Below are 15,829 nucleotides of genomic sequence, written 5' to 3'. Positions count from 1 at the left end.
CAAATGTTTTATTTTTTCCAATTATATGTAAAAACAACTTTTAACATTAGTTTTTTTTTAATTTTGACTTCCAAATTCTCTCCTTCCTCCTTCCTTTCCTCCCTCGATGAAAATGCAAGCAATTTGATATAGGTTATACATGTCCATTCATGCAAAACATATTTCCATATTAGCCATGTTGTGAAAGAAAACACAGACCAAAAAGAAAGTTTAAAAAAAAATGTTTCGCTCTGCATTCAGACTGCATCAGTTCTTTGGAGGTAGACAGCATTTTCATCGTAAGTCCTTCAGAATTGTCTTGGGTCATTGTATTGCTGAGAACAGTTAAGTCATTCACGGGTGATCACTGGACAAAATTGCGTTACTGTGTACAGTGCTCTCCTGGTTCTGCTCACTTCACTTTGCATCAGTTCATGTACGTCTTTCCAAGATTTTGTGAAAGTGTCCAACTCGTCATTTTTTATAGCACAATAATATTCCATCATAATCATATGTTACAATTTGTTCAGCCATTCCCCAACTCAGATCCTTTAATGTAGAAGCTGCTAAATCTTGTGTTATCCTGGCTCTGGCTCCTTGATATTTGAATCCTTTCTTTCTAGCTGCTTGCAATATTTTCTCCTTGATCTGGGAACTCTGGAATTTGGCTATACTATTCCTGGGAGTTTTTATTTTGGGATGTCTTTCAGGAGGTGATTGGTGGAGTCTCAATTTCTATTTTACCTTCTGGTTCTAGGATGTCAGGGCAGTTTTCCTTGATAGTTTCTTAAAATATGATGTCTAGGCTCTTTTTTTGATCAAGGCTTTTAGGTAGTCCAATAATTCTTAAATTATCTCACTTTGATCTATTTTCGGGTCAGTTGTTATTCTGAGGAGGTATTTCACATTTTCTTCTTTTTTATTGTTTTGATTTTGCTTCTTGATGTCTCATGAAGTCATTAACTTCAATTTGCCCAATTCTACTTTTTAAGGAGTTCTTTTCTTCAGTGAATTTTTGTACATTTTTTTCTATTTAGCCTATTCTGGTTTTTAAGGTGTTTTCTTCAATATTTTTGTGCCTCCTTTACCAAGCTATTTACTCTTTTTTCATTATTTTCTTGTATCACTCATTTCTTTTCCAAATTTTTTTATCTACTTCTCTTATTTGATTTTTTAAATCCTTTTTGAGGTCTTCCAGGAATTCTTTTGGGGCCTGAGACCAATTCACATTTCTCTTTGAGGCTTTGCATTCAGCTATTTTGACATTATTTTCATCTGAAGTTATATTTTGATCTTCCCTGTCACTAAAGTAACTTTCTATGGTCTGGTTCTTTTTTTTTTTGTTTGGTCATTTCCCCAGCCTATTTGTTGACTTTTAACTTTATGTCCAAATTGGGCTCTGCTCCCGGAATGCAGGGGACACTGTCCCAAGCTTTAGGTTTTTCATGCTGCTGTTTTCAGAGCTAGTTCGGGGTGTGTGTGGGTGAGTGTCTATAAGTTTTCAGTTCTTCCAAGGTGGTATGATCTAAAGAGAGATGTGGTCACTGTTCTGGCCTGTGAGCAACCACAAACTCTCATTTCCCTCCTGGAACTGTGACAAGGGACCCCACCCCTGCTAGTGCTCCTCCTCACCCTGGTTCTATGACCCAGAACTGTGTATGAACAATGCAACAGAGTCCTGCACCCAGTGCCAGCAAAGGATCTCCTGTAGTCTCCTTCTGACCAGTTGTCTGACCCCCTTACCTATGAGCTGAGGGCTCAGAAGCTGCTGCTGCTGATTCAGTCACTCTCGAGCCTGCGTCTGACTTGCTGGGTATAGCCTGCACTGGACTGTGCTCCCCTCTCACCTCAGTCAAACAGGCCTTTTCTGCTGACCTTCTAAGTTGTCTTGGGCTGGAGAACTGTTTCACCCCAATCTTTTGTTAGTCCTGCCACTCTAGAATTTATTTTGAGGCATTATTTTAAAGTTGTTTGGAGGGGATTTTGGAAGAGCTCAGGCAAGTCCCTGCCTTTACTCCGCCATCTTGGCTCGCCCCCGGTCACTTGCTTTCTTCATCTTTAATCAGACACTGGACCACATTCCCAGTGGTTTATCCCTTCTGTCCCATCCCACTGCCACAGTATCTGCCCATGACTGATTCACAAAGAGACCACAGGGCCCAATCATCCACCCCAAAGAGTACCTGTCATCCAACTCTCCCTTGAAGACCTCCATGAAGAAGGCGTCCTCTCCCTCCCGGGGCAGTCCCTTCTGCTTTCAGCTGGCTCTGTGAGCGAGCTTTCTTTTCCTAACACAAAACCCAGCTTTGCCTTTCAGCAGCACCCACTTGTTCCTTGTTCTGCCCTCTGAAGCCAGGAATGGATGAATTCCTTCCAGTACTTGAAGACAGTCATCCTGACCTTTTCATGCCTTTTCTTCTCTAGGATCATAGAATATCCCCAGTCCCTTCATCTGATGAATAAGGTATGAACCTGAGACCTTTCACCCTTTGTTCTGACCTCCTATGGGTGGATGCTACGCAGTTTGCCTTTGAGAAGATCCTTCCTAAAATTTAACACAACAAAACTGAACACCTTACTCTAATGTGGTGACTAGAGCAGAACACATGGCTGTCGTCTTCCCAGAGCATATTGTGCCTCTTTTAATGCACCTTAAGGCTCTGTCAGTGTTCTTGGCTGCTGTATTGCCCTATTAACTCATATCGAGCAAAGTCCACTAAGAGCTCTAGATCATTTTCTCTCCAAACTCATCTCTTTCATCTTATACTTATGAAGGTAAGTTTTTTTAGCCCAAGTCTAAAACTTTATATTCATCCCTGTTAAATTCCATCTGTCACAGTGGGTTTTTTGGGTTTGTTTGTTTTTTGCAAAGCCTCTGGTCTCCATTTCTTAGTATCTTCTAATAACCTACACCTTTGCTCTTAATGAGCCACATCTTGCATTAGATGATCCTTGATGTCACTGCCACAAGCTTTCTCCTTTTCTTCCCACCCTGACCAGCCCAACCTGTGGTCCCTGCAGCTCTCATTCACACTGCCCAGCTAGTCCTTCTTCTGTCTTCATTCACGGAGACATGAATTATGGAATAGATATTTCCCATCTAGTGCGATTTGTGGAAATTAGAGGCAGGGCCCACTACCACAAAGGATTTCGCCAAGTGCCTGGTTCAGCACCTGAAATCCTACCGTTCTTTCTTTTGACTTACCTTGTAGGTTCTGTGGCTGTCCTTGGGTAAAGCCCAGCGGCGGTCAGCACAGATCTGACTGGTCTCTGGCCTCAGAACTGGGGCTTACCACTGTGGAAACAACAAAGCACAGACCATGTGTGCTGGCACCCCCAGCCCTGACTATGCACTCCAAGTCCTTGGGTGATAGGAGCCAAGCCTTGGTTGCCCTAAGCCACATATCCTAAACCATTCACACTCTCCTTTTCAGTCTCCTTGCTCTCCCTCCCATCTCACCAATGTTAGGGACTCCAAACCCCAACAAGTATTCCTTGAGATCCTACTCTCTATTCACAAGGCTCGCATCTGGGTGCTGTGAGGGATGGGAAAACATGTCCCTGAAATAATAGTTTAGAAGTTTCTAAGGCTTTACAAGTCATCTCAGGCAAGCCTATCATTTTATGGATGGGGAATGAGGCTTGAGGAGCTATGTGACTTGTCCAAAATGGACACAAGCAGCGAGCATACCTAGGATTCCAACCCAGATTCTCTGGCTTCAAATCTAGTCGTCTTTCAATTGCCCATCATACTGCCTCTTGTGGATGAAGGTCCCTGAGCTTCGTGGCATTCCCAGGACTCCCTCAATGGGGTCCACATTCCCACGATCCTGTTACGATGGCCTCGCCCCGCGTGGCTCCCAGCCCATGCCTGGCTATGATTAGGCTGGGCTTTGTTCTGAGGTAGAGAAGGGCCCAGGAAATTCCAAGTTCTGTGGAACCTTCAGTTAAACCAGCGTTGATTAAGCACCTTCTGTGTAAAAGGCACTGCAGAAGACAGGAACCAAAAGCATTCCTTGCCCATAAACAGCTTTGAACCCCTGGGTGGCTCCTCCTGGGGCTCGCACAACTCAGGAGTTATCGGCTGGTGTGTGAATTGTTCCCTGCCTTCATGTCTGTGTTGACCTAAGGTCCACGGGTAATCATTTCCAGGGTCACCTCGGCATGAGCTGTCCTCTCAAGTACCAGCTGGCCATTTCCCAGAGTTGGGGGGGGGGGTCCTATAGTCAGATAGCCCATGGCCCTACATGTATCTTTTACCCAATAAATAGCCCATATTAATCAAGGAGGAGTAGATGAGGTGATGTATTCCTGGCCTTAGGAGAGACGTACTGGCCTGACCAATACAGAAATGTCATGCCTGTTTCTAGGGCAATCCAGGGCTTCCAGGGGACCCAGGCTTTAGAGATTCTAAGGGAGACAGAGGAGATTGAGTAAATACCAATTTTTAAACCTTAAGGTGAATCTTTACCAGGCCATCGAGTCCCGTCTATACAGCCCTGGATCCATGGAATTCCTGAATATTCTTGTATTTACCTCTCCTTGTTGTAGTTCAAGCCACACTTTTGTTTTTTAAAGATATGAAGACTACAGGGAGCTCACTGATGTTCTGACAGTCCGTAACCATCCCTGCAACCCACTGAAGTGTATGGTGGTCAAGGTCTGTCTCCCCCAATAGAATATAAGCTCCTTGAGGACAAGGATTATTTCATTCTTTTCTTTCGTCTCCAACACCTAGCATAGTGTGAGTGCTTAGTAAGTGTTTGCTGTTTGGGCTCATATGATAGCACTATACCACCATTCATCTAGGAAAAAGGAAAAGCAGCCGAGACTGTGGGTTGGGAGGGGTCATTTTATCATGACCTGGAGTCTTCCAACCAGTGCACCATACTTGTTCCTACATTGCCCCCAGCCAATAAGGCTAAACCCTTACTCAGAGTCCTTGTACATGAACAAGCTACATGTACATTAACAACAAAGAGACATGATATTTAATTAACCAAATATTTATTGAACACCTACTGCGTACAGAGCTGAGATATGTAGCAAGACCAATGATCTATGTACACAGAGCAATTGGCTTCATATTGGAGCTTTGTACCTAGACTGTGAAAGTCACGGCTACCATTTTATTTCTAGTTTGAATTTGAGCCAGTAAAAATTGGCCCTGAACAGGACAGAAGAATCCCACGTGTAGGTACAATGACTGGATGAAATTGATAAGGGAAAAACATGAGCCCACGTTCAGCTTCCATTGGACATAACTGGTTCAGGGCATTTCAAAATGGGTTTTTTTTAAAAAGAAAGAATGGAATGACTGAGTAGTAGGGGTTAGAGGAGAAAACTACTGACTGTGTGAACTAGAAGGGAATTTTAAAAACCATCCCAGGAGAAGTCTGAAAGTATCAAATGAGAGGCCCATAACTCTCCTGGATCTGGGGATTTCCCCCCATGCTTTTGTACAACTATGTGGAAATTACAAGTTGTATTTTTTCATAGCTGGAAGCAAGATGAAATATGCCATTTTGTGCAGATCATCTGTGAAATGCTTAAAATGATGATGACAAAATGAAAAGGTTGCTCTGGGACAGCAATCCTAAGTTACAATTAAGTGTAGACCTTATTAAGTATACATGCAGTAGGTCTCCATACAGTCTAAATGAACATCCCATTGCCTATAAATAGAATACATATTTCTTAACACAAGAACATCCTTTTGTTTGCGTTTGCTGGGAAATACAGATTTTAAATTTCTGGCCTATTGCCTCTGACTTATGCCTCCTTTTCACCCCCACCATTCCCCTACCTGTCAACTCTTCGACACCAGTTCTGAAGTAGAAGGAGAATTTGAATCTAGACACAGGACACAAGACACATGGGGGAAGTCAAAGGAATACAATTAAGTGGAGCCATAGTTGGGGCGGGGGGACTCTACTTTCCCTTTACAAATTGTCCAATGAAAGCTGAGAGTTCAAGTAAAGGGGAATAAGCCTCATTACCTTGGGACCTCTACATACTTTTTGGTTCTTACTCAAATTTCAGGCTTTTAGATTGAATTTAATGGAGTATGAGAGTTTATTTATAATGAATTGATAATTTTTATAATCCATTGGCGGTGTTGACATTAGAGATGGATAATACCATTATCAGTTTATATTGTTGCTAGAAATAAGGAATATTTTTTCACTGCTATAATTATCTTGCCTAATTCTTTGAGCCAGATTTCAGTCATCTGAACTAAAGTTTCCTGTGTAAGCTTTTAAATTTTAAATAAAAACAAATACTGAAGGAAGCAGGCAGAACCTTGATTCTAATATCTCCAAGTCAAGATGTTGATTTGCTAATCATCAAAAAAATTGTATAAACACATTATTTACACATAGTGCTATGGTTAGTTATTCAGATATTGTAGACTAGTAGGGGAAATATGGAAGAAATATGCATATGTGCAAGAATATGCACACTTTGGATGACAACTTGGACATAGGAGCCATGGATGTTTTCAACATTTTGAAGCATCTTATGGAATTTTTCAAATTTTCTTTTACTTGTCTCCCATCCTTTTGTGTTTGTTTAGAGACTGGTGGTCATAGTGGGTAGTCAGAAATCTCAGAACCCTGTCTTTTGGAAATACTTGTTATATGACGCTTAAATTTTACATCTAAAATCACAGTAGGGTTTAGATACTAGCAAACTCAGACTTCCTAGCTGAAGCCAAGACTATTTATTCTTTATTTGCCTTTTGTCTGTAACAATCTCCTGGGGGGTTTTTCTGTGTGTGGTGTTTATATTTGCTTCTTTGCTGGTGGGAAAACTTTAGACTCCAGCATTCCTATTTCCTTGATTGAGATGACAGATTCAGTAGGCTGTGTGTGTGTGATGTGTTTGTGTTATTTTGAAAGAAATATTCTCATGTGGATGTATACTAGGTTATAGTAAAAATGGAACTATTCCAATGTGGTGTGGTGTGGTGTGGTAGGTGGCATTTTGGAAACTCAGATGCAGGTTGAAGTAAAAGACCAGTAGAATAATGACCATCACTTGCCATCACCATTTCCCCATCATCGCTTTTGTCCCAAGTTCATTTTAACAAGTTAACTTAAAGTTGTCTGTGATTACAATTTTTAAAATCTTATGCCTAGAGTTTAGAAGGTAGAAATATGCATGTTTGCCTTTGTGTAAAATATCTGCAGTGTAAAGTTTCATAATTTACTTTCTAAAAAAAAATCACTGTATTTCAATAAGAAATTAAAGCCAGCAATTCTTAAAAACAAACAAACAAACAAAAAAAACAACAACAAAAAGAAAAAAACCTCACCGGTTAAGGAGGGGCAACTGGTGAGCCTGTGTACCAAGGAAGGGCCCCCAGAGTTCAGGTGGGGGAGAGCTGAGAGGACCCATGGGGCTAAAGGAAATGGCTATGGTTCCCATACCCTGGGTTATCTGATCCACTTGACCCCCCATGACTCTTCACTAAGGAGTTGGGGGGTGGGCTGGGGCTTAGCTAAGAAACAGAAGCTGCATCTACAGAACCAAAGGCAAGAATCCCTTTTGGAAAGAGATCATTGTGATTTTATATGACACATTATGAAAAGGATCAGTTTCTATCTACAGAGCTCCATATTTCCATGAATTACAGTATCCATCAATTCCAGGGACACACAGAAATCACAGCAGATGACCACCCCAGGACTTTAGAGTGATTCAGGAAATGGAGACCCGGCAGCTCCATGTGGAGAGGGCAAGGGCATGTGTTCAGCAGAGAAGAGTCGTGTTCAGGGAGAAGAGCAATGGGGAGTGAAAAAATGTTCCCACCAGAGTGGATATAGAACAGAAGATGGGGAGAGAGGTTGGGGCTCGGTAATCATCAACAGAATCATGCTGGGAAGAGTCTGTGATCCCTTGAAGACTTGACATAGGCCCTCCAAAGAATTTCGCAGGCCATGGAGTCCCAACAACCCCTGGCCAAGGAGAAGGAGCCAGCCCATCTCACTTCTGAAGAGCTCTCACCGTCGGGGCCTTGTTCTCTGCATCAAGCCTTCAGCCTGCCATTTCAAATAAACATCATTCCTCTCGTGCCCAGCAGAAGTCTTCGTGCGGTTCAAAGCTCCAATGAGCTTTTGGGATGCATGGTCTAAACTCATCTACATGCTAGCCCTCTGGATCCCTGACAAAAGCTCTTGTGGTCCTCGAGTCTTCACTCCTCCAGGCTGGCCTTCATGCACTTCGAGCCACGCGCATGTGATGACTTCTCCAGTCCTCACACTATTCTGGACACACTTCTGAATGTCTCCCCTGCTACGTGGTACCCAGAACTGAACTGGCCTGACTATGCAGTCACAGTGGAGTTGTTTACTCACACTTACCTTTTCCACTGCCCTGTCATACTGTTGACCCCTAGCGGTCTTTCAGTTCACTAAAACTCCTAGATATTTTTTACAGAAACTTCTTCTATCCTTGTTAGTGAAGTGGATTTTCTGAACCCAAGTATAAGATTCTATTTATATCTATCCTTCTGAATTTCATCTTATTTAATTCTTCCCACCATTCCATTCTGTCAAGACCTTTTTGACTACGTCAGAGGTGGGGAATCTGCGGCCTTAAGGCCATATGTGGCCCTCTAGGTCCTCAAATGCAGCCCTTAGATTGAATCCAAACTTCACAGAACAAATCCTCTTAACAAAAGGATTTGTTCTGTAGAGCTTGGACTCAAGTCAAAAGGCCGCACTCAAGGACCTAGAAGGCCACATGTGGCCTTGCACCTGCTGCTCCCCTACCCCTGGATTTTATCATCCAATGTGTAAATTACCCCCTCCAAACTCTGCCATCACCTGAAAAATTGAAAGTCATGCTATGTTTTGCCTCTGTAGGATCACAGATTTAGAGGTTAAATGACTTGCCCAAGGTCACACAGATATATAACGGAGCAGCCTCCTAAGTCATTACTGTTGAACAGCATGTTCAGATTCAAGGACAGATCCTTGAGGTGCTCAGCAAAGAGCACTCACTGCTGACTTCTTTGGGGTCTGTGTAGTCACCAGTGGGATCTCGGGATCAGAGAATACTGCCATTTTAGTCACTCTCTTCACATAATTACAAGGTGCTTTCCATAACGTTTAGACCAACTGAGAGTTTCACCAATGTTGTACTAGTGCGCTCCTCTTTTCACAACACGGACTATCCTCATCTTTCCTCATCTCTACCAATGTGCCAGATGCCAGCTGAAACTTGAGGGTGGTTCTGATATGCATTCCTTTTGTTATTGGTGATTTGGAGCATTCTTTCACATAATAGTTAATGGTTGGCAATATTTTTATTCATACATCTTGATTACTTATCCATTGGTGAACGGCTCTTGGTCCAGTATATCTGTGTTAGTTCCCTCTGTACTTTGGATATCAGAGCCTTAACAAAGATATTTGATGAATAGAATCTTTCCCAATCAACTACTTCATTGTATTTATATTAATTTATATACAATTATATATAAAATAATTGTATTATATATTATATCCTAATTTATATCTAATTATATTCATCTTGTTCATGTAAAAGCTTTGCTATTGCATGTGATCAGAATCATCCGTTTTATCTTGTGATGGTCTCTGCCCTTTGGTGGTTGAAAACTCTCCCCCCGCCATATCTATAAACGGTCCCTCACTTGTGGTTGTCTTAATTCATGGGGTTTCTTTAAGGACTCTTCTAGAAGCCTCCCCCCACCCCAGCCCCACACTCCTGGTACACTTCCTCTGTCCACAGAGCAAGCAATAGGCTTCTGCTGCCCCCCCCCCACAAATAGGATTATCTTCATGATGAGCTGAGATTTACTGAATTTCCTTCACTTGGTAACAATCTCTTTTTTTAATTCTTTCATCTTATTTTAGGGCGAACCTGATTCAAAAGGAGTAGAAAAGGGAAAAGAGGTAAAAACTGCCTGAATGTTTTGATCAATGTATTGTCTGTCTGTATTTCTCATTTACTGATGTCTGTCTGAGCTGGGCTTAAATTCGGAGACTTTCAGCCCTTTCTCAATGCAGAAGTATTGCAAAGAACACTGGATTCGGGGTCAGAGGACCTGGTTACACAGGATTCTAGATCTAGAGTTAAAAGAGACCTCAACGTCCGAGGCCAGCTAGCCCACCCCACCCCCATTTTATAGATGAGGAGACTGAGGCCATGCCAGGTCAGGTGACTTGCCCACGGCCACACAGGTAACAAGGACAGAGTCAGTATTCAGACACTAGCCTTGTGGCTCCTCTTGCCACTCTGCCCTCTTGCCTCCTGTCATGGCTGGGATACTTAGTACTGTTTGACCGGGCAAGGCACCTTCCTGCACCAAGCCCCTGCTGCCTTATCCCTCTCAGAGGGGACCGCAGTAAAGGACCTCTCATGTCCCTTTCACCTCTAGATCCTAAGATCCTAGGAAATACAGAATGCTGCCTGTGTCGGCAACATGTGAAGTGCTGTGGCAGACGTGACAGAAACATGAGGCCTGCTCTCTGTCCTCAGGGAGCTTCCAATCCTGTCAAGGAGACAAGACGCACACACACACGCACACACATACGCACACACCCCACATCTAGTCAGAGGATTGCAGAATGCTGGAACTTGGAAGTCATTGGGTAACACCCCCCTCACATTATGGATGAGAAGACCAAGGTTCAGAGAGAAGTGACCTGGCAAAAACAGCTTGGAGCAGGGGCAGGGGGGCTGGATTGAGAGTGCAAGGACAAGAATTCGAGTCCCAGCTCCGCCACTCGCTGCCTGCAAGTCACTTAGCTGTTCTGGTCCTCAGTTTCCTCATGTGTAAAATGACTAGACAACCCTATGGCTCCCCCGTTCGGTGCTAAACCCCAGTGCACGGATGAACTCTGCCAACATCTGGCGCTTTCCTGACCAACACCTGGCCTGTCCCCACTGCCCCCAGACCTCTCCAAGGCCAGCCACAACTTCAGTGGCCCAGCTTTTTGCCTCTGCTCCTCACCCATATCAGACAGACCTCCTGAGGTGCGTGCTTACTTGTTCCCATAGAGTGAGGGGGTACAACAGCTTCGAGAAGCCCTGAAGATCTTAGCCGAGAGGGTGCTGATTCTGGAGCACATGATCGGAATCCACGGTGAGTGTCCAGAGGCCTGTGCTAGGTGGATTCTGGAAGGACAGCCCCCAGGATGGGGGTGGGGGTGGGAGGGGAGCGGAAGCCCAGCTACCCAGAGGCCAAGTTTACTGACCCCATTCCCGCCTTGAGGGATGGGCCCTGTGGAGTTGGTGGCCCTGCTTCCTTCTCTTGTGGAATCCCTCAAAGGATCCCTGCCCGTCCACCTGCCCACTTACCTTTCTCCTAGAGAAACAACTGGGGGTTTCCTAAGTCGCCCAAACCTAACATGAGCTACTCTATTAGAAGCTAGTTTGGGACAAAAGGGGAAAGGCCTGGAGGACCCGAGATCCCCAGTCACATCTATCTCCTGCTCCCAATGGCCTTCTGAGCCCCATACCACACCCCTGGGACTGCTGCCTTAGAGCGCTCTCCCAGAGGAGGAGGCCCCCCTCTAGGCTGTGCTGCCCCAGACTGCTCTCAGTGCCCTCCTCATTGCACAGAGACTGCCTCCACACAGCGTAGGTGCCGTCTTTCCTTTCAGACCCGCTGTCTTCCACTGAACCAGGCTCTGGACAAGGTGGAGCACCAGGCCCTGCCTTACAAAGCAACAAGATGAAGCGAGGGGGCCCCCTGGCCCCACCCCAGCCGTACGACACCATCTCTTCCTTGCTGGACAACATCGAACCCAGAAGGAACAGTAATGACAGCAGCAGCCTGAAATAGGAGCCTGTCATTCCCTAGCACATACCTGTGCCCCGATTAAAGATACAGTATCTCTCTGTGGACAAAAATGCTCACTGGGTGTTGTGGGGCCGGGCTCTGGCCCGCCAACAGAGGTCATCTTCTCCCCCTCTCCCGCCTAGGGCTGGCAGGAGGTTACTCCTGAGGGATTCCATAAGGGTGTGCTGACAGCCTCGTCACTGGTCTTTCCCAGGCGGGGGCACTATGGGCAGAGCGGCTTCCCCAGAGTCCCACTAAAATGGGGTTTCCCCGGTGGTCCGGCTCTCTCTCAGTGCCTTTTGAGCAAACCAAGCAGGCAAAACTAGAAGCCTGCTCACAGCAGCTTAGAATAGGAGCCTGGAGCCCTTTCTGGAAAGGCCTGACCTGTCTCCAGTGCCCCCACTCCCCAGCCTAAGGCTTCCTCTGCCCTCAGCACACCCGGGACCAACCCTAGACCCACTCCCCAGAAGAAACGTTCATTCTTATAGCTCTGCTACCCCTTTTGTCCTCAATGCCATGCTCTCTTTTGTCACCCCAAGTGAAAGAGGAAAACAGAATGAAACATTATGTGCCCGTGTTCTGTGAACAGCCAGAGGGATACAGATGCTCATGTGACCCATCAAGCAAGCGAGTATTTATTAAGCACCTCGCGTGTGCAAGGCCCTGTGCCTCCGCCCCCTGCATTAGCTCTCCCACTTTGACTCAGAGTCGCACTAACCGCAGCAAGGCCAGAAGTCAGATCATGGTGAAAACAGGCGCTGAGCTGGGTTGGGTGGGCGCTCCTGGTGCTTTCCCAGTAATCCGATTTCTTCTCTTCCAATGTGACATCTCAAAGAACAAACAGGCCTCCCCTAAGTTCATCTCTGTGCCCAACAAAGCCTGTCTAGAAGCCCATCATGCAGGAGATCAACACCTTGGAGAAGCAAGCTCCCAAAACAAAACAGTCTCCCTGGAGACGGTCCACCAGAAGTTGTGGGGAAGGGGCAGCAGTAACTGAAAGGACATAACCAGCCCATCAGCAGCGCCCACCACTTGGTGCCCCTTTGACCGTGACCAGTTCCCTTTTAAAGACTCCATCTCCACTCCCAAACTGGGACGACCGCTTGTTTCTGAGGTTTGGTGGTTGGGTTCTTCCCTCAGGCCTCCAGAGGGGAGAGGCCCAGCTCGTTGAATCTAACTGATCTAACAGCTGGGTCTAAAACATTGCCTCCCAGCTGAAGTCACTCATCGGACCACTTTCTAATCAGAAAGATGTTACCACCCATGTGACTTCAGTTCCCTGCCAGCCAACCAACAAAGGAAGCTGGGAGTCCTGAGACAGGATGAAAGGTGAGTGGAGGACAGAAATTGGAACCAGCTTACTTACTCCCTGAATACTATGCTTAATTCATTTCAGCCTACTAAGATAGTTAAACTGGTCAAGTTCTGTGAGTGAGCAAAATCCCATGCCCCAAATCCCCAAATCAGAGCTCATCAGGGTGGCTGGGGTGGGCAGAAAGAGGACGAAGCAGTAGCTCCAGAGCCGGCCCTGCCAGCCCAAAGGGCATCGTCACCATCTTCAACTAACTCTGTCTTGCCAAGCTGTGAAGAGGTTGCTTAATCCCAAACACAGCATTTCCTACTTCAACAATTTCCTACTTGTATGGTACTGTATCTTTAATTTTGGTGCTATTAGAAACTAAATTTTGGTGGGCCTTCTCTGGACCTACCCAATCACCAGCCCTTAGGATAATAATCTCTCCACCCAAAGTAACTTTCCTAGTCCAAATAGAACTTTCAAGAACTTGTGTCTTATCTTACAAAGTCCCATGGACAGTGACTAACAGCAGGTACGCCAAATCTGCCTCTTTGCTTTAGGCAGCTAAATGAGATCCCTGTTGGCTGGACCTTTAATTGGGGTTCACTGCATTTCCATGGGGGTTCATTTAAAGGTCTTTTTCCATCTCTCCAATGTCACATCACCATGCTGGTGCCTTCTGCAGCTTTTTGGATTTTCTAAGATCACCAGCATCCCCTCTCCCTTCCCTTTAAATGACTTTTCAGTTTGGTTTATCTCACTGAGGGAAAAATGGAAAAAAAGAAAAAACTCTTTTCTTTGCATCAAGCTTAGAAGTGAGCTGATTCCATGCTGGGCTTCCTTCCGGTGCTAGGCTCCAGTAATGGAATTCTCAAATCCTGGTGAGACTGAAATTAAGTGTGGAACACTTAGGGAAAAGTTATCACAATGGCGTCTTCAGAGAAAAAGCCAACTCCATCCCGGATGTATTTCCCAATGGATCAGGGAAGACGGCTGGCTTTACTGGATGGAAATTCTAGTCCAGAATGATTCTCCTTGTTCCAACAGCATTCCATGATGCTGATTTTATAGGCTAGAAGAACCACCTCCTGGTTTCTATGATTATGGTGAAGTTAATTAATCACAAGTCCTATACAAGTCCATGGAGCACATTTCTAAGCATTGAAGAAAATGCTGGTATTACGGTTCAGTGCTAATTTTTAGACTCTCTCTTATTTATGTTGGTGTGTTATGTATGCATAAGTGTCCCTGCTTTCTGAATTTTACTATATGCTCTAACCCTTTCATCTACACATTGCAATTCTGTGCAGGCTCTCAAAGGAAAACACTAGCTGGCTTCTGTTTTTTGTTTTATTAACTCACTTTAACTTGGTTAAAATTGGCCGCGTGGCAGAAGAGTGGCAGCGTGGCCAGGCCACCAGTGGATGGCGACTTGGTTTCCCTATGGTGTTATGATTCATGTTATTGATTTCTCTCTCTTTGCTTTGGTGTTGTTGGGTTGTAGGGGACATCTTGTACTTGGCATTCTTACAGAGCGGTGGGACCACCAGTGCCAAGCCCACTGAGGTCCAAGGTCTTTCATGTAATGAACTGAGAAATAAATACATTGAACGTGACAAAACTTGTCTCTGGTGGCCAAAGCCAAGATGTTGTTCCTGATTTCTTGCCTTCATTCCCTCCCCTCTCAAACCCTGACAGTGACAGGGAGGGCCTTGAGCACAGCTCCCTCTTCCCAATCCCCAGAAAATAACAAAGTGACCCTGGGAAGGGAGATCAGCTGCTGCTGTTCTGTGGTTTTGAACAGAGGCCTGTGACTAGATGTCACCACCAGCTCACAGAAAAGTCAGGCAAAGTGTACTCCGACGAAGACCCAAGATTTTTCCTCTTTCTCCTTGCCCCTAGTTGGAAGCCCTCCAGCTCTTCCTCCAAATTCTCCCCTGCCAGGGCTACACCCATCCCTATGTACTCTGCAGAGCCAGAGTGAGGAGGAGTGGGGGCCAAACCACCTAGTACATGTCCTAGTACTGCCTTGATCCTGGGAGCTCACTTTGTCTCAAAGTCAGGGTCCTGGGGGCCTCTGGGTTGACACTAGGGACATAGAGGTATGGAAAAAGGCAAGGGAGGGGGACAAGAACAAAAAGAAAAACAGACAAAGGGCAGGACAGATAAGGAGAAAGGATGACACAAATACATAGGGAAAAAATCAAGCCTATATTAAAAACCCTGCCAGGCCCCAGGGGCACAGAAAAGTGGAGGAGACAGTCCCTAGCCTTAAGAAGCTTACCTTCTTCCTTGGGGATCCAACATGTCGGAGATGAAAACAGAGTGCATTACTGCCAGTGCCAAAGGAGAGAGATGGGAAATGGAGTGCTGTGGCACTGAGAGATGACGATGAGGACATGAAGGGGAGGAATGTCTGCATTTCTCCAGACAGAGGAGTTTCTACTTGCTCCTAGAGGCCATGGAGTATGACTAGAGGAGTGATGGAGTCAGACAGCAGCCATGCAGAGGACGGACTGAAGAGGAGAGAATCTGCAGCAGTCCAGGCAAGGTAACAAGAGCCTGAGCTAAGGCGGCAGCTGCCCAAGACGGCCGATGTGCCCTGGCAACTGCTCAGCTGTCTGGGGTGGGTGGGAGTGAAGAAGCAAGGCTGACACCATGCTGGCAAAGGATGAGTGGAAGGTCAGGGAGGTTTGGAAGAGGGGTGGCCTGGGAGGAAAGGACACAGTGAGTGTTTT

At 45.4% G+C, this 15,829-nt stretch overlaps 1 protein-coding gene across 1 annotated transcript in view; it reads left to right on the top strand.

Moving 5' to 3' along the window:
* The window catches only part of LOC114043222 (collagen alpha-1(XXVI) chain-like), a 266,331-nt gene extending 251,676 nt beyond the window's left edge, over positions 1-14,655 (top strand). The window contains 3 exon segments of the mRNA XM_027862255.1: positions 9,864-9,902; positions 11,011-11,095; positions 11,616-14,655. Coding sequence (XP_027718056.1) covers positions 9,864-9,902; positions 11,011-11,095; positions 11,616-11,797 — 306 coding nt within the window. The 3' untranslated portion in view covers positions 11,798-14,655.
* The last annotated feature ends 1,174 nt before the right edge of the window (positions 14,656-15,829 follow it).

Source organism: Vombatus ursinus, unplaced genomic scaffold (genome assembly GCF_900497805.2).
Source record: "Vombatus ursinus unplaced genomic scaffold, bare-nosed wombat genome assembly UNPS02014768.1, whole genome shotgun sequence".
Lineage (NCBI taxonomy): Eukaryota > Metazoa > Chordata > Mammalia > Diprotodontia > Vombatidae > Vombatus > Vombatus ursinus.
The sequence above is the reverse complement of the archived record's forward strand: the minus strand, read 5'-3'. Positions and strand labels throughout refer to the sequence as shown.